Source organism: Felis catus, chromosome B2 (genome assembly GCF_018350175.1).
Source record: "Felis catus isolate Fca126 chromosome B2, F.catus_Fca126_mat1.0, whole genome shotgun sequence".
NCBI classification, from domain to species: Eukaryota; Metazoa; Chordata; class Mammalia; order Carnivora; family Felidae; genus Felis; species Felis catus.
Genome location: NC_058372.1, coordinates 142431045 through 142450485, shown reverse-complemented (window position 1 = coordinate 142450485; position 19441 = coordinate 142431045). Strand labels below are relative to the sequence as shown.

Here is a 19441-nt window from a genome sequence, read left to right as displayed (position 1 = left end):
AGGCCTTAAAGAGATTGATTTTCTCAGAGACTATTGATCAGAACCTAGGACCACCTGACCCAGGCCCATGCTCTTCCAGTGTTGGTGTCTCAAGCATTGAAGAATGTGAGAGGGTCAGAGTGACTAGCACAGACCTGAAGCAAACAGCCTATTAGTATGTATCATCTCTCTAACCTCAGAGGCACTCAGCCCACATTTATCAACATTGTTCTTATTTTAAAAAGCCTTCTAAAGTCCATATACATGACGTGTCACAGCACTCCACAGTAGTCCCATTTAATTGGGGGATCGGACCCGTAGGTAAGTGAGTGCATCCCAGCTTTGTTTCAAAAAGAGTCAAAATAGGGCGGAGCTTCCAAGGTGTGGCCATCACGGGGCCTCCTCCTGAGTGGCTCCTGGCCCCCCTGCTCCAAGTCTGCCTTTCACCCACCACCCAGCCAGCTTCCCAGCCAAGGCTGAGCAGGAGCTCAAGTTCATTGCCATCAAGCCCGAAGGTGTGCAGCATGGCCTAGTGGGTGAGATCATCAAGCGCTTAAGGCCGAAGGGGTTCCTACTCGTGGCCATGAAGCTCCTACAGGTGTCTGAGGACTCCTGAAGCAGCACTACATTGACCTGCAGGGCCTCCTGTTCCTTCCTGGGCAGGTGAAGTACATGAAGTCAGGCGGACTGGGGCCATGGTCTGGGAGGGCCAGAATTCGATGCTTGGGGAGGCCAACCAAGCAGATTCTAAGCCAGACACCATCCGTGGGGACTTCTGCCTTCAAGTTGGCAGGAATGCCATTCATGGCGGTGATTCAGTAAAAAGTGCAGAGAGGGGTGCCTGGGTGGCTCAGTTGGTTTGTGGGGTGGAGCCCTGCTTCTGGCTCTGCACTGACAGCCGGAGCCTGCTTGGGATTCTCTCTATCCCTCTCTCTCTGCCCCTCCGCTGCTTGTGCACATCCGCTCTCTCCCAAAATAAATATTTTTTTTAAGTGAGGAGAAAGAAATCAGCCTATGGTTTAAGCCTAAAGAATTGGTTGACGACAAGTCTTGTGCTTTTGACTAGATCTGTGAATAAAAAAGGTGGACAAAGCATCAGTCCCCTTTGGCACCATGTGATGTGGCCCTGGACACAACTCTTCATTCCACTGACTTGGAAGTAATAGAATCAATCTTTCTTTTCTAAAACATATTTACCAATTAAGCCTTTGGAAACTGGAAAAAAAAAAAACAAGAACAAAAAGGATCAAAATGTCAGAAATTAGATTTGTCTGATACCACGTATTCTTAGAAAAACCCCTACTCATACCTAATGTCCATATTCATTTTCTAAGGGCCAAAAAGCCATCCTTTAAAGTCATTTCCTCTAGAATTGGGCCAAAGTCAAGTCCAGTCCACCAGTCTGTAGTTTGCTGACTCCCACTCACTGCTATTTTTCAAGGCTAATGGCAACAACTCAAGGGGCTCATCTGCAAATATTCTTGATACCCTAGGAAATTCATGGTCTACTGTCAAATTTACTTCCTAATTTAACAACACTTGTCTAACATTTTGTAGATACACTGCAGTGATCTCCTTACCTATCTTATTAATAATAATAACGGGGCACCTGGGTGGCTCATCAGTTAAGCCTCCCAACTCCTGATTTCGGGTCAGGTCATGATCTCACCATCATGAGATGAAGCCCCTTGTAGGGCTCCGTGTTGGGATTCTCTGTCCCTCTCCCTCTGCCCCTTCCCCTCGAATGCTTCCCCCACCTCCTCTCTCTCAAAATCATCATCATCATCATCATCATCATCATCATCAGTAATGGCTAACATCAAGTGCTCATGCTCTAGTGGGGCCCTGAGTTAAATAGGAAGGAAACAGAAATGGCTGATTCCAATTCTCTCTAACCCATTGTGTTAGTTGCTTGGGCCACTGTAACAAAATACGAATGGCTCACGCAGATACTGAGTGGCTTACACAGTTAAATTTTTCCTCACAGTTCTAGAGGCTACAAGTCCAAGATCAAGGCTCTGATCGGTTGAGTTTCTGGTGAGGACTCTCTTCCTGGCTTGGAGACACCACCACATGGCCTTTCCTTAAAGCGTGTGTGAGAGGATAGAGAGACAGCAGGAGCTGTCTGGTAGCTCTTCTGATAAGGATGCCTAATTACTTCCTTACTCCAAGTTCAGCTATAGTGGGAGGTTATGTCTTCAACATATGAACAGGAGCTGGCTGGGGGCAGGCGGAGGGTGACACACATGCATTCAGTCCCTAACACCCCTAAATGGAAGACTTCCTAAAAAGAGAAACTGACCTCCATGTTCAAGGCAGAGAATATAGATGAATTCAGTACCAATGACTCTAATTGCCTATTTTTTGTTCCAAGGCAGGAAAATCTCACAGTCTTGACTCTCCCCTGAGCCTGGTTATAGTTGATGCCAGCTGACATTAGCGACCTCTTTGGCCTGGGTTTCAACAGCTCCTGGATGCCCATCACCAGCTGACTCATCCCCTCTGCAGTAAGCAGAGCAGAACTAAGGTATTTCCACCAGGGCTCAGTTCTCTCGCCGTGCTGCCTTCCCCAAAACCTCCTCCAGTCATTTGCAGGAGGGCTTATGCCTTCTGGCCTACTTGTTGCACCAAACATGGGAGCTTGCTTTTCATGGTCTTCTTGACTCCTGAGAACTGATCAGGAGAAGCAAGGTCTAACCTCTTGCTGGTTCCAAACCTTATCTTTTTATCAGGTTTAGTAATTCCAGAGCACAGGCATTCAGCTTGGGGTTATTGACAATATAAGACTTGCTTTTGCTTTCTTATCATTGTACTCGTTCACATTATTTATTGTTGCATGACAAACTACCCCAACATATAGTAGCTATATTACTTATCTGTTGCTACAGAACAAATTACCTCAGAACTTTGGGCCCTAAAACAACATGTATTATCTTGTGGTTTCTGTGGGTCAGGAATGTGGGCTCAATTAACTGGGTCCCTTTGCTCAGGCTCTGGTTCAGGCTGTAGGCACTGTGTCATCTGGAACTGAAGTTATCCTCAAGCTTAGACTGGGGAAGGGTCCACCTCAAAGCTCATGCTTGTGGTTGTTGGCAGGAGCTAGTGCCTCATGGGCTGTTGGTTGGGGGCCATTCTCAGTTCCTTACCCCTTGACACTTTCTACAGGGAAGCTTCTGACAAGGCAGCTTTGCTTCATCTGAGGGAGTCAGTGAGAAGAACTAGATAGTGAGGGTAAGATACAAGTCACCTAACCTCACCGGTGACATCCCAATGTTTTTACTTTATTCTTTAGAAGCAAATTACAAGTCCATCCAACTCCCAAGAGGTGGGGATCATGCATGAAAGGGTGTGAATATCTTGAGGTGGGGGGGGGTCACTGGAAACCATTTTAGATGGCATCTACTACGGTGGCTTAAAACAATAGTTTACTATCTCTCGTGGTCTTGTGTGTTGACAAGCTCAGCTGAGTGGTTCTTGCTGGAGGTCTCCCTTGTGAATACAGTCTGATGACATCGGGGCCGCAGTCATCTGAAGGCTTGACTGTGTTGGACATCCAAAATGCATCCTTTCACATGTCTGGTACCTGAGCTTGGATGGCTGGAAAGCAGGGGGCCAGCCAGGCAGTCTTTCCCATGTGGCTTCTTCCACACGGCTAGCTTGGGCTTCCTTATAGATCTCCAGGAAGTTTGACTTCAAACTTGTGGCTGGTTTCCACATGGAAACTTTTGCCTCAGATTCTGTTTTTGAGGGAAGCAAGCCGAGATCTTGTTAAACGTGAAGACAGTTTTGCCCAGGAAGTTGGACTTCAAACTTGTGGCTGGTTTCCCCTCGAATGGTGGCTCCGAGACACCAGAGAAGAAGCTGCAGGGCTTCCTACGACCTGGCCTCAGACGTCATTCAGCATCACTACCACCATATTCTGTGGGTAAAAAGCCAGTCAGAGCCAGCCCAGATCCACGGGGAAGAGACAACAGAAGAGCATGAACCCTGAGAGGAGTGGTTCTCTCGGGTACCATCTTTGGAGACTGGTTTCCATAGTCTTGCTACATAATGTTTGCTTCCTCTGTTCTCATCTCCAAAGGTAAGATAACTGCACGGAACTCCCAGAATCACTATAAAGTTGACTACTATGCTAAGGAGTTTACACAAATGATCTCATTCTGTCCTCTTAGCACCTTGAAACAAATGCCCTCTTTTTTCCTTGGTACCCATTGGTTTCTGGTACTTGCAATAATGAAGCATAGTGAGTAGAAGCAGGGCCCAACCCTGGCTCTCACACACTCTCATGGGGCACAGCCCTTGCTCACGGGCCCCACTGCTTCGACTCACCAGGAATTAGTGTCCAGCATACTGATACCTTCACCTTCTCTGCCTGTGGTAATTTAGGATTTTTTAAGTATCACTCTCAATTTATTTGACTGAAACGTAGCTTTTATTTTGTTCTTTGCATTTGGGAGACACTGCATGAACCAGACTAACGCCATCTTGAACAAATCCGCCATGATGACTGGTCTGTGACCTGTAACATTGAGCACAGCACCCCCTCCATCTCTTTCCTTTTGCTTAGCCACACCCTTAACTACACCCCATGCGGTAACGTCCTCAATCTGGCCTGTGGCCATGACACACACCTGCTCTCAAGCTTTGTCCTCCTGGCTGGTCCCCCACATGTACTATCAGCCTCTGGGGTTACAGAAGCAGGTCTTCAGGAGGTGGGGCTGCAGAGATCTCCTGTCTTATGATGCTCAAGATATGCTTCTGTCCATAAGACCCCTTAATAAACCACTTCTCCTCAAGGAGGAATTGTTGGCCTTTTCCTTCAGCCTTTGGGGGTTGTTTTGCATACACTTCACTTTCACCAAATAAGTACCATTCCACTACCGTCACCTGCGACTTCCCTGTGCCGCCCTTGACTTCTCATTTCTCCAGGGCCTGGCACAAAGCCCAGTATGGAAAGACACCCAGCATGCGTACTGAACGAAGGACAGCTGGATTTGCCAGATGACTGGCAATATACTGGCGTGTCTTCTCACGGTTTCGAGGATGGGGCGGAGGGCACTTTCCCACGGAAGGAAAGGGTGGGGGCTGTGGGAGCAGCAAGCGTGTCATTCAGAGGTGGGAAGCTGAGTGTGCTCCCCCGTCTGTGAGGACACCTTGCTGGTCTCGGTTTTCCTGAGACTTTCCTAGTTTTAGCACTGAAAGCCTGATTCCCGGGGTCCTGCAGCCCCAGGCAAACCAGGACAGCTGGCCACGCTCCTCCCGGCCTGTATTTCTTCTATGGGTCACTGGGCAAAACTGTCTTCACGTTTAACAAGATCTCGGCTTGCTTCCCTCGAAAACAGAATCTGAGGCAAAATTTTCCATATTAACTTTATGGGAAGCAGGTGCTACCCCAGGGAAGCATGGAGAGAGAATGGAGGCAGGGGCTCAGGAGAGTAAATTCAAGGGAGTGTAAGCTGTCCCGGGCTTCACTACCAACATCTCTGGTTGCTTGATCTTGCAGAAGGATTGCCAGAAACTACCATGTCTGGAAACAGTCTGTTGGTTCTGTCCTGCCATCTGGCTTCCGCGGTCCGGAGTCTGACCAACACATCTAGGTTGTATCCTGGGGCCCTGCAAGCAGGCACTGGGGAGTCAGGGCCTATGGGCACCAGTCCAGCCGATCAGGGGTGAACGAGCCTCCCCCCAGTGGGGCAGAGGTGGCAGAGGCCAGGAACTATGTGGACCTTTATCAGGACGACTCAGGTGCAGAAGCAAGCATGGCCGTAGTGAGGAGGGATGGGAGGTTGGGGGCAGGGCCCAGGGGGCTCTGGGGACTTGTCCACTTGATTCAGCACAAAGAGGTGGAGAAGGTTTGAAGTCATTGTTGCAAAGACTGGGCAAATGAGCGTCCTGGGGAAATCTAACAGGATTCTGGGGCTTCCTGGAGGCCCCAGCTGACGTCTTTGATCTCATATTAATGAAGACTTCTAAAAAAATGTGACTCCTACTAATGCCTGCCTGGTGGTGATTTCTTCCTGCAAAAGAGCAGCTTAAGCACAGAGAAGAGAGTATGGGTATTGGTCAAAGACTGGGAGCTCCCAGGCAGGCAGGACAAAAGGGCAGAGGAACAAATTAGTTTAGAACAATGGGACTCAAAATGTATTGAAGTCAAAATCACTTGAGAGCATTAAAAAGGCCCAATACCCAGGCTGAACCCCAAACCAATCCAATCAGAATCTGAAGTAGAGCTTAGGCATCGTCATTATTAAGGCTTTCTAAAGGCTTCCACTGGGCAGTAAATTTGGTAAGTGGTGGTTTGGGGCACTGGTAAGAGATCAGAATGACAAACCCATGAAATCAATGCAGAATCGCTTCCAGCTCCTTCCTGGGGTCCAGCTGCATTTTTGCCCTTTGATTCTGTAAATTATCTCTGTGTCTTTGTATAAATTCCTTCTTTTGGGCTGAAATTAATACTTGCAATCAATAGTCTTAAATGCTGTTGTACCATATCTCTATAAAGTGACAGTTAATGCCTGGAAGTGTCCCTGACATTGTGCTCGACAGTGAGAACTACAGCAAAGTCATCATTACTATTGCAACCCGAAGGGACGGTGTTTGATTTTGCATTTTTGCCCTGCGAGCAGCTGAGGAGAACAGCCATAAGAAGAATGCCAGGTCTGGAGCTTCTCAATCATTCACCACCGAGCCGTCCGTGTGCTTCCCCTTTCCGAACTGACTTTTAAGTTATCTTTGTTGGCCTGAATCAAAATCGAGGGCTCTCTTCACCGAGCCCATGGGGTTGCATGTCAGAAATGCTGGACAGGTAAACTGAGGAAACTGGTAATAGTCCTCACATAGAAACATAACCCTTCTTCAAGTCCTCATGGGGCTTGGGGATTGGAAATCAACACGATTTGTTGAGAGCACTGCCCTACAAATAACCGCACCCGAAGGGCACTTTCCCAGCCATGTGGGTGTATTCAAAAGAATTGAAAGAACACAGCTGTCCCCAGGTTATGGTATTTTTTCCAAGTTCGGTTTGCTTCCCTCATTCCCTAGGAGACAAAGGAGGTAGGACAGCATTCCCCCCCTGCTAATGCTCCCCCCACTTCTGTGTGCAGCACCCCCAGGGCCCTGGCTCATCACATGGCCTGCCTCTACCTTCAGAGCTCTGCTTCCAGAAGGGGACCAGCCGGCCACTGGAGCAAGCCACTTCCTGCACAGCAAACCAAGCTGCTCAAATTAGATCCACAATTTACCATAAATTGCCAAGTTAGCGTAAATGTTGAGTTGGCCAGTTCCAGGTACGAGAAGGGGCCGTCCAGCTGCGGGTCCAAGGGCCCTTAGGCCACAGAAAGGCCACCAGGCTACTTTGGCCTTGAACATACAGAAGAAAGGTCTTTATCCTGACTTGCAGGATGCAGACTAAAGGGCACAAAACTCAAGAACTTACAGGGTCAGGGAGGAAGGCAGGAGCCCTGGTATAGAAACGTCCAAAATGGGCAGGGCAATGCCCCGCAACCTGGGCTGAATGAGGGGTAGGGGTGGGGCAACCTTCAGAGAGTGGCCTCTTGTGGGGAACAGTGTGGGCGCCCACCCACCCCGGGGAATGCCTGCAGGGGGGTCAAAAGCAGTGGCTTTGGAAAATCTTGCCCCCTGGCACATTTCGTTCCTTTTTTTTTTTTTTAAATGTTTATTTAGTTTTGAGAGAGAGAAGGAGACACAGAATCTGAAGTAGGCTCCAGGGGCTCAAACCCACGAACCGAACCGTGAGCTCATGACCTGAGCGGAAGTCAGACACTTAGCAGACTGAGCCCCCGGCGCCCCCAGGCACATTTCCTTTTAGTGACTTACCAGAGCATCTGCGGGTTGAAATACATACTATTTATGCATTGCTTTCATTGCTTGTTCTGATTACATTTATGGTAGCTGTTTTTGTTTTTTAAGTTACGGAAGCATGTAAGATATTACCAAGGAATTTCATTTCGGGACAGGAAAGGCGGTGCCCCGCAAATAGTAGTTGCTTTAAAAAGAGCCTTGAGGCTTTCTTGCCTTGGGGGGGGGGGGCTCGCCTCTGGGAACCATAGCCCCAAGGTAACCAGCCTGTCTTTATTCCGCAGGCAGGGCAGACAAGGGCTGAGGCAAGAAGAGAAAGCTGGACAAAGGAGAGAGAACCAACAATCCTGAGTGGAGAAGTTCAAGGGCACACCTTCTGTCCCCTCTGCCCAGGACTCTGGTGCTGCCACCCCACGTGCACACACGCGGCTCCAGGCGGTCGGTGCAGCCTCAGAGCCTCAGACCCCACATCCTCAGGCTGCAGCCGCAGCTGCACCTTTGGGTGACCAACCTTTGAACACTCCCTGGACTGAGGGCTTTCCCAGGACACTGGACGTTCAGTGCTAAAGCCAGGACACTTTGGTCACCTTACCTCTGACCCAACAGCCCCCAGAAAACTGGTTTCCCACACACACATCACACCCATGCACACCACGCACATACTACACACATGCCATATGCACACACACCATACACCACACACACACACACACACACACACACACACACACACCTTTCCCAACCTGAACTTCATAAAGTTCAGGCAGCTCAGCGTAATCATCTCTGCTGGGAAGGCCATTACCGGGTCACCCCCTTCAGGCCCACAACACCCCCCCCCCCAACTCTGTGGTCTTGGGTTTAGAGCCAGGAGGGATCTGAGATCCTTCTGTGAGATGTGCAGACCTGATTTCCAGGATGGTAGCAACAGAGCCAAGTCAAGACGCAGCCCTCCTGGCTCATGTTCATCAGTTAACTGCTAGTTTAGAAAACATCCAGAGGGGAATCTAAGTCCACAGCCTGTATCCACACATGGGCTATCCTCTTCAAGGACAGCCTGTTATGGGTGGAACTATGTCCCCTAGTTGTCGAAGTCCTGATGCCCAGTGCCTGTAAATGGGGCCTTATTCAGAAATAAGAGTCTTGATGCACCACGACTGGTGTCCTCATGGGGGAAATCTGGATGCAGAGGCAGACAATGTGAAGACACTGGGAAAAGACTGAAGGCCATGTACCAGCCAAGGAACAGCCTTGGAAGGAACCACCCTGCGGGCACCCTGAGCTCAGAACTCTGGCTTCCAGAACTGGGAGACAATAGACATCTGCCGCATAAGCCGCTCGGTTTGTGGCACTGTGTCACCGCAGCCCTAGGAAGCTAATCCAGGGTCCCGGCTTTCATATTTTGAGCTTTGGAGGCCTGTTCTCATCTGGAAAATGATGGTCTTCTACTCTAAGAGTGGAGTCCTTGCTGTAGCTGAATGCTAACCAGCCCCGGGGAACAGTTGGACTTCTTCCTGCTTTGCTCTCAAGGAAATGAATGTCTTCTTTATGAGCTTCCTCTCGGTTCAGAACAAGATGCAGCTAGCTTTAAAGAAAAGAAAAAGGGGTGCCTGGGTGGCTCAGTCGATTAAGCATCTAACTGGCTCAGATCACGATCTCACGGTCCATGAGTTCGAGCCCTGCTTTGGGCTCTGTGCTGACATCTCAGAGCCTGGAGTCTGCTTTGGATTCTGTGTCTCCCTCTCTCTCTGCCCCTCTTATGCTCTGTCTTGCTCTCTCTCTCTCTCTCTCTCTCTCTCTCTCAAAAGTAAACATTAAAAAAAATAAAAAAAGAAAAGAGAAGAAAACAACTCTGCTGCATGGGCCAAGGCTCTGTTTACACGAAGGCGCACATAAAAATAATTAACTTGGGTGAGCCACCAGGAAGAACCCTGCTGTCTGAACCACAGGTGCCATACAGACACCAGCAGCCAGTTAAGGTCATTCAGGACATCCCATAAGCACAGAGTTGTACAACCTGGAAACACCAAATGATAAATGAAAGAAAACATGAGATGGGCTGGTGGCATTACATATTAATTGATTTTTTTAATGTTAAAACAACCTTGCATTCGTACACCACTTGGTAATGGTGCATAATCCTTTTTTTGATAATCCCATTGCTGGACTCAGTTTGCTAGCTTTTTGTTTTGTTTGAAAATTGTTCTGTCTATATCCATGAGAGATTGTGGTTTTCTTGCGAGGTCTTTGGTTTGGTAACAGCATAACAGTGTCTCTTAGAATTTATCCGCATCAATTATCCAATGGCATTCCCTTGTAATCTTTTATTTATTTTATTTCTGTAAGATTGAGAGCAATGTTCCCTCTTTTATTCCTGATTCTGGTAATTTGCATCTTCTTTTTTTTCTTGGTCGGTCTAGCTATAGGTTTGTCAAGTGAATTGATCTTTTCATAAAACCAACTTTTAGTTTTATTCATTTTCCCTATTGTTTCTCTATTTTTCTTTAGTTAAGCTTCAGCATACTCTTTACTATTGTTTTTCTTCTGCTTGCTTTGAGTTTTCTTTTCCTCCCCAATGTTTTAAGGTAGAAGGTTAAGTATTGATTTGAGCTCTTCCCTCTTGTTTAATATGTACATTTACAGCTATAAATTTCCCTCTAAGTACTGCTTTAGCTGTATCCCAGGTGTTCTGGTGAAGTGTGTCCTCACTCCATTCATCTCAAAATATGAATTTCCTTTATGATTCACCTTTTGCCAATGGGTTATTTAGGAGTGTGTTGTTTAATTGCCACATTTGGAGATTTCCTAAATTCCTTCCTATAATTGATGTCTATTTTCACTCCATGGTTGTTGCAGAACTTCTTTTGTTTGATTTCAGTCCTTTTAAATTTATTATATCTTGTTTCACAGACTAATATGTGATCTATCCCAGAGAATACTCCGTGTACACTTGAGAAGAATTTGTATTCTACTGTTGTTGGGCATAGTATTCTATGGATTCCTAGTAGGTCTAGTTGGTTTATGCTGTTGTTCAAGCCTTTTATCAACATCATCAATCTCTTGGCTAGTTTTTCCATCCATCATTGAAAGTGGGTATTGAAGACTCCGACTATTATTTTTGAATCTTTTACTTCTCCCTTCATTTCTGTTAGTTTTTGCTTCATGTATTTTAGGCTCTGTTGTTCATTGCATACAAGTTTACAGGGCTATATCTTCCTAATGGTTTGACCCTTTTATCATAATAGAATATCCCTCTTTATCTCTCAGTAACATGTTTTATTTTAAAAGCTATTTTATCTGGTAGTGGTATAGTCACACCAGCTTTTCTAAGTTTGCTGTTTGCATGATCTATCTTTTTCCATCCTTTACTTTCAACTCATTTATATCTTAGAATCTAAAGTGTGTTTTCTGGGGGTGCCTGGGTGGCTCAGTTGGTTAAGCATCTGACTCTTGCTTTTGGCTTGGGTCATGATCTCACAATTTGTGAGATCAAGCCCCACGTCTGTTAGCGCAGAACTTGCTTGGGATTCTTTCTCTCCCTTTCTGCCTCTCTCTCTCTCTCTCTAAAAATAAATAAACATTAAAAAAATAAAGTGTGTTTTCTGTAGACAGAATATAACTGGATCTTGCTTATTATCTCATTGACAACCTCTGCCTCTTGATAGATTGTTTTGTTTATTCACATTTCATATTATAATTGATACAGCTGGAGTTATGTCTGCCATTGTATTTATCTTCTATATGTCTCATGTCTTTTTTGTTCCTCTAGTCCCCTTTACTGTTTTCTTTTGCATTAACTGAATATTTTCTACTGTAAATTTTAATATCTTTAATAATTTTTCACTATATTTTAAAAATTATCTTCCTGGTGGTTACTCCAGAGCAACTACTGCCCAGCAAGCAATTCCCAATTTTACTGGGGGCTCATGTGGAACTCTTCAGTTCATAGCTTCTACCTATTAAAAACTGGGGCAAAATCTGCTTGCCTGTAATTTAGTGAAACTTCTTCCATTGTTTCATTCATTCATGCTTTTAATGTAGCAGGTATCACACACCTATTGTGTGATATACTTTCTTTTAGATGCTCGTGACATAGAGACAGATTAGACACAGCCTTACCACAATAAAGAATGCTAGCAAACCCTGGCTGGGGGAGAATTGAAGAGGAGACTTCTGTGTACTGGTAATATTGCTCAGCAGAGGGAGGAAGGAGTCTCTGAGTCAGAGAACTCCCAAGGGCAGCAACAGTTTGGGGTCTTTTATAGCCACAGGGTTTGCCATATCTATAGCCAACAGATGAGTGCTGTTTCACAGGGATACAAAGCAGGAAGACTGCAAATAGCTAAACATATGCATATTGGGGCTATATGTAAAGCAATTAGATATGTAAGAATTTGAGTTAGGCACCAGTGGGAGTAAGTCAGGCATCTGCTATGAAATCAGTGAGGAAGGAAACAACATGGGAGCCAACATGCAGGGACCACCCTTAACTCAATTGCAGGACAATATGGTAGAGGAAGAAGGCAGGCCAACATTTGTTGAAGAAGACAGTGTGGTTGCACCCAAGGAGGCTGGGCTGAAGGAAGTTTGGACTAAGCATTTGGGAAGGAGTCAGAGTTGAGGGAAAGACTGAGACATGAGAACAAGACAGAATAATTGATGGAGCAAGATCCCAGAGCATGGGAGCAGAAAGCAGTCAGGAGTCATGGGGGAGGGGTGCTGCCCTGGGAGGACTTGGGTAGGTCTGGGAGTTGCTGACTTGTCCTAGTGCCCACCACTGGCCCCTCATACACATGTTTGCTAGGTCCTTGGTCCATGGCCCTTCTGAGGCCTGTGTCTTGTCCCAAACAGAAAACCAGCCTTTCTCGCTGAGCCAGATTTGTACATAACTCTAAGTTCTCAAGCATACAAGTTTAATGAAATGATTTTTCTACCTTTCTAAAATTATGGTCTCATCAGAGAGATACTTACGTTTCCTCCCACCAAAAAAAAAAAAAAAAAGACAGAGAGGTCAGTACTCTAATTACAATGAATTGTCCCCAATAACTTGAAAAGAAGGACAAATGTTAGCCAGCTGAAACATTAACATGAAAATCATGTTAGGTGGGTCAGGTCTGATGGGTCATTAACATCAAAACCAGCACATATATGCAGGTTTGCCTTAAATGGAAAAAATGGTCCTCAGACCTTTAAACCTACCTATAACCTGAACAGATGTATTAACCTAAAAAGGGAGTTAGGTCAGCCTAGAAGTGTGGAAAAAGCCAAGGTGATTGGTGACAGCGGCTGCTGTGCTTTGCGTGGGGGAGGAGCCTTAACTAATGATTTCCAGTATTGCTGTCCTGCTGGCAAGTCTGGCCCATTGAGACGGACGTACCAGGCACCCCCAGCTTAATGCTCTTAAACATTCTACTCACCCCTCTTGGGTTTTCCATCCTGGCTGAGATCCAGCCCAGGCCAATTAAATCAGAATTCTTGAGGGTACTACTGGGCATTTGTCCTTTTAATTTTTTTTTAAAAATGTTTAATGTTTATTTTTGAGAGAGAGACATCATGAGCAGGGAAAGGGCAGAGAGAGAGGGAGACACAGAATCTGAAGCAGGCTCCAGGCTCTGAGCTGTCAGCACAGAGCCTGACAAGGGGCTCAATCCCATGAACCATGAGATCATAACCTGAGCTGAAGTCGGACGCTTAACTGAACCACCCAGGCACCCCTGGGCATTTGTCTTTTCAAAAGCTCTCCCAAGTTATCCTGATGTGCAGCTAGCATTGGGAATTCCTGATCTAATAATCCCCTGGTTGTGATGCCATGACCACCATTATCTGTGTTCTCAGGGGTCTGCATAACCCAATTAAATAGACTGGCATCCTGATTCTGTACATTAGCCCAGAGCTTAGTTAATGAGAATCCTTCTCTTGATGTGCTGGCTAAAGTAGGCCATCAAGACTAAAGGTGGGTCCCTGGGCCCTGATGAATTCACCAAGGTGACGAAATGTTGCTTCTGAAAGCCTCTTGGGTAAGGACCACTGGCATCACTTTTCTGGCCAAGAAAATTCAAGCCCATCTTCGTTTTGCAGTAGTATTTTACAGAGGTAAAGTAGTAACATGAGAAACACAGTATGGGTCAGCAAAATGACCAACCACAAAGTCTCCAAAAGCTGAGCTCCAGTGGAACATATTTACTGTCCTTCATTTTTCTTCAGCTCCTTACTATGTATTTCATGGACATGGGGGCCTGCCTGGTATCCATTCGTCACATCTTCTTCCTAAATGAGTTCCAACCGTGTTTTGCTCTCTACCTCTCCTCCCTTGAGGACACAGCCTTAGGGAAATTAGCCCCACCCTCAGCTCCTGGGGTGCTCTGATTTGCCTCTATTTCCTTCCCAGGAGCTCTTGAAAGAGCAAGGGCCATGATGTCACCAATGAGACACAGGAGTTGGTTTTCTTTTAAGCTTTCTATTGAAGCATAATACACAAACAGCAAAGTACACACTTTGTGTGTATAGCTTGGTAGATGTTCACAAACTGAATATGCCTGTGTAACCAGCACCCAGATCAAGATACAAAATATTACCAGCAGCCATAAGGCCCTTTCCTGCCCACTTCCACTCACTATTCTCTCATGGGAAACCACTACCTTGACTTCCAAGAGCATAGAGTCATTTTGCCTGTTTTATACTATATATAAGTAGAATCAAACAGTATATAGTCTGTGTATATACTCTGAGCTTCTTTTGCTCATGTTATGTGTGTGTGAGACTCATTTTTGTTGTGTATAGTTGTAAGTTGTTTACTTTCATTGCTGTATAATATACCATTGTGGAATAAGTCAAATTTATCCATTCTACTGTTGATGAGTATTAGGTTGGTTTCCAGTTAAAGAGTATTACAAATTGTGTGGCTATGAACATTTTAGTCCTTGTCTGTTGAGGACATGTATAAGCATTTCTGTAGGGTAAATACCTAAAAAGGGATTGCTGGGCCAAAGGGGATGCATATGTTCAACTTCAGACAAACAGTCGCATATGGGACTTGTCCAATTTATCTTCCCATCTGCAGTGTATGAAAGTTCTGTCCTGGTCAACACACGTCTGTCTTCTTCATTGTTACATTTTGGTGGGAGAATAGATGAGATTCAAGGAGTTTTGCTGCAGGCTTCAAGTTATCCCTTGTCTTTTAGAGGAAGCCAGCCCATTCTGCCCATGAATGTCAATAAGAAGCAATAGCTTACTTACATGATTATTAGTGGCCAATGGAGGCCAAGTGCCATCAAGTTAAAAAGAAAGGACTTGATAACAGCATTAGGCTACTGGATCTACAACTCAATTCATTGCCTTCCGCCTGCTTTGGTTTTTCTGTTGTCTGTATTGGAAAGCATCTTCAGTGTAATTTTCACAAAGCAGTTGAGCCTATGAAATCTTTGCTTTATTTTTCTTATGTGGACATTTATCACCAGTGAACTACAGCGATTACTCCCAAGGCCAGGGAGTTGGCAAAGGGTAGAGTTGAGACTTAGACCCAGGATTCAGACCCAGCTTACATGGTGCCGACTCCCCCTTTCCTATCGGGCTGTACCACTGTCATCTCTCAGTTTGTGCAAATGACTAAGAGTCCTTTGATAACGTGGCTGCCATTTTTCAATGATGCCAAATCATGTAGCCAATATGCAAACAGCCATGGCATCTAATGGAGGGACCAACCATCTTTTGAAAATGGGCATTAGCAGCTGTCTTCCTTGCTGTACCCTATTACGAGGAAACTGTCAGCCACATGAAGCAAGGCCCAGTCCTCCAGGGGAAAAAGGAAGGGTGCCTTTTAATCATAAATCACTAATGAGGAAACAAAGGCAGTGAGAAAAGCAGGAGCAAAAATTATAGTAGCAAGTTCATCTTCCAGCTAAGCGGATGCAGGAGCTGTGACTATCAGCTTCCCAACTTAGAAGCTCAAGAATATTTCGCCTAGTTTTGTAAAGGTACAACCCACTGATATAAAAATCCAGTGGAGCAATGGAAGATAGATCGATGACCTAAAACATCGCCTCACTATAAACCAGTCTTCATGATTCAGCCTCACTGCTCTGCCAACACACAATATTGTCAAGCATTCTGTAGTTGACTTGTTCTCATAGCAGAGGGACAGAATTCACCACTTTCCCCTTCCAGCCATGGTAAATTCGTGGTCTTCAAGATCCAAATCAACTGGTGGAGTAGTTCCTGAAGCATAGATTCAGATGTTTGCTGTCGGACAGGCAGCCGAACTGCTCGTATCACTCCCCCCACTTAAAGCCTTCAATGGCTTCACACTGGAATTCTAATGAAATTCACACTTCTCAGTCTAACATTCAAGACTAAATATGACCTGGCCCTACCTGTTTTTCTGACCATGCTGGTCTTCTGTCTATTCCTTGAATACACAGTAGTCCCCCCTTATCTGTGGTTTTGCTTTCTGTGGCCACTTCAGTTACCTGCAGGTAATCCTGCCTCTGATATATGGTCAGCAGGTCCATAGTAGCCTAATGTCACATCACAAAGCCTATGTTGTTCACCTTACTGCATTTCAGCACATCGGCGCGTTGTCATCTCACATCATCACAAGAAGGGTGAGTACAGTACAGTAAAATATTTTGAGAGAGACTACATTCACACAATCTTGATTATATTATAATTGTACTATTTAATTTTTAGTTGTTGTTAATCTCTTACTGAGCCTAATTTATAAATTAAACTCTACTGGGGCACCTGTGTGGCTCAGTTGGTTAAGCATCTAACTCTTGATTTCAGCTCATATCATGTCATGGTTTGTGAAATCAAATCCCCCATTGGGTGCCATACTAACAGCATGGAGCCTGCTTGGGATTCTCTCTCTCCCTTGCTCTCTGCCTCTCCCCAACTCTCTCTCTCTCACTCTTTCTCTCAAAAATAAATAAACTTTAAAAAATAAATCAATTAGGGGAGCCTGGGTGGCTCAGTTGGTTAAGTGTCTGACTTCGGCTCAGGTCATGATCTCACAATTCAGAAGTTCAAGCCCCACGTAGGGTTCTGTGTTGACAGCTGGGAGCCTGGAGCCTGCTTTGGATTCTGTGTCTCCCTCTCTCTCTGCCCCTCTCCCGCTCATGCTCTGTCTTTCTCTCAAAAATAAACATTAAAAAAAAAAGAAAGAAATTTTAAAAATTAATTAAACCTTATCATAGGTATGTATGTATAGGAAAAAACAGTATGTCTAGGATTCAGTACTATCTGTGGTTTCACTGGGGGTCTTAGAACATAACCCTTGCAGAGTAGAGGGGACTACTATACCGTGTTTATATGGCCTCAGGGACTTTACACTTATACTCCCTCTTCTGGAACTTTCCTCCTTAGCTCATTGTCTAGTGAGCAACTCATTCTTCATTCTTAGTCAAATGTCACCTTCTCTAAAAGCCTTCTCCATTACCTTCTCTGAAGTAGCACCCCCATTGCTCCTTATCATGGCACCTGGTTTATTATCTTGCTAGCCCTCATTACAATATGTAATCATTTGTTTATTACCTATAAGCTCCACGGTATCAGGGACCCTGTATCTCTAACACCCAGAATGGTAGCAGGAACACAAGAGTTAACTCGATGACTATTCATTGAATAAATGGGTGAATGAACAAAAGATGATCCAATTGTGAATTAACCAGTGGTGTGGCTTTGTTCTCTTCTCTGCTACCTGAATTAAGACCATTTAGCTATTCACTACATCCCTTGCCAAAGAAAATAAATACAGAGAAAAAAAAATAGAGTGGTGAGAAATTAGTAGGAAAGGAAACTGGAATATTCATCAAACATAAGATTGAAAACTACCTGGGTTTTGTTGATTTGTTTGTTTTTACCATACTGTCAGGTCTCCCGGGGGGCTGCATTAGACAGATTGTGAGTCTCATCCAGAGACTCACCACAGGGATCACTTATCTTTTAAATGGGCTTTTCCACTCAGTAATTCTGTGACCAATGTATCAGTCAGCAATATATTGCTGATTAGCCCCTGGGAAGCCATTGGAATTTTGAAAAGGTCTGATGATAAGTGTGATATATGTGTTTCTAGCACATATATGGCTATTAGGGCCTGTTGTGAAAAAATGACTATCACCCCCTCAAAGATAGCTGTGCGGTACAACTTCCATCCTTAAGCACATAGTGAGTACATCATCCGTTGAATTTTCGCCTCCTCACAAACCTTCTGGTTCAAGCTACCCATTTTACAGATGAGGAAGCTTGCAAAGCAAAGTCAGCAGATAACTTTCTCAGGGTCACAGAGCTAGTTAGTAACAAAACCACCCTAGGGCCCCAGACTCCAGACTCCAGACGGGGTTCTTGCATGACAGCACAACACATCAGCTAAGTCCACTCGCTAACGATGGACATGGTTTCCCATCAGAACAGCAAGGGACCACTGCCCTGCTGCAGGGCTCTACCAGCCCTCCTAGCTGTCACCTTAGCTACACGGAGAGGGTTCCAGAGATGAACACAGACAAACCCAAACCAACAACTCCTTGGGGTTGCCAACCATGACCTCCCACAGCATCTTCAGCAAGGTGCCCTGCTGAAGCCCTGAGGCCATCTGCCCCCAACGCTCAGGAACATCCCAGCCTCAGAGATTTTCACCAAAGCCCAGGGGCCTGAGTAGCTCAAAAGAGAGGCCAAGGCCCTCCCTGCCTGACGCTGGAGGGGGAGTGATCCTCTCCCCAAACCCGGACTCAGCGAGGCCTGAGCAAGACCGTGGGGGCGGTAGGCCTGCGGGTGGGGGGGTGGGAGGGGATGACAGGATGGGAGGAAGAGAGGGAGGAGCAAAGCAGGGACGAAAGCCCGTGGGTCCCCTTCTCCGGATTTGAGAGTCTCGGCTCAGATTTCTAGGGGATGGCTATACAGCTCTTTACCCCGGCTCCCCGATCGCAGCCAGAATCCACAGACCTGCCCCCATTTCCGCCCCTCCTCCCACTACTCGACACGCGCCGGGGTGAGGTGGCGGCCCAGGGGCTGGACCCTGCCAGGCCGGGAGCGCAGCCCGGTTCCCGGACTAGGGAGGCGGGGGCGGGGGCGGGGGCTGCCCGAAGCCCGGGGTCCGCGCCTCCTCCCCGTAGCCCGGCCGGCGGGGGCCCGCCCGCCCCTACCTGTAGTAGCGGTCATCTCTGAAAGGCGTGAGGTCCTCCTTCAGCTCGCGGTACGCCTCCTGGAGCCGCTTGCACAGGTGCTTGAGCTCGCTGCAGAGCGGGGGCTCGAAGGCAGGGTACTCGGCGTCCATGCCCGTGCCTCGCCCGCCGTCCCGGCGCCGAGCCCTGCGTCCCCTCCTCCCGCCGCTCCGCCCTTTGTATTGCTTCCTTCGTCCCTCTCTCTTCCCTGCTCCGGGGATCGGGGGCTGCCAGCGCACTGGGCGGGACCGAGAAGGAGGAGGAGCAGGTGGCGGGGGAAGTGGGGAGGGGGCGCGGGGTGGGTGGGTGGGGCGGGGCGACAAGAGGGGAGCCGGCCCCTGCGGGGCTGCCGATGGGATCCGCTGCCGAGCCGCGGGGGCCTAAGGAGGGGTGGGTGCCGCGCCCATCAGCCGCCGCCCAGGGAGAAGGAGCCAGGGGGGAGATCCAACACAAGGTCATCTGCCGCCCAGGACAAAAATATGAAGGGCCATCCT

The 19441-nt window shown here is 46.7% G+C and overlaps 1 protein-coding gene across 2 annotated transcripts in view; it reads right to left on the bottom strand.

Annotated features, from left to right (window-relative positions):
- TMEM181 (transmembrane protein 181) overlaps positions 1-19143 on the bottom strand; it is a 74831-nt gene extending 55688 nt beyond the window's left edge. Inside the window, exon 1 of one of the 2 annotated variants that reach the window (XM_045058304.1) lies at positions 18930-19143. In XM_045058304.1, the coding sequence (XP_044914239.1) occupies positions 18930-19060 (131 nt within the window). In that variant the 5' untranslated portion in view covers positions 19061-19143. The remainder of the gene's footprint in view (positions 1-18929) is intronic. The other variant, XM_003986675.5, reaches the window with a different exon arrangement.
- Positions 19144-19441: the final 298 nt, after the last annotated feature.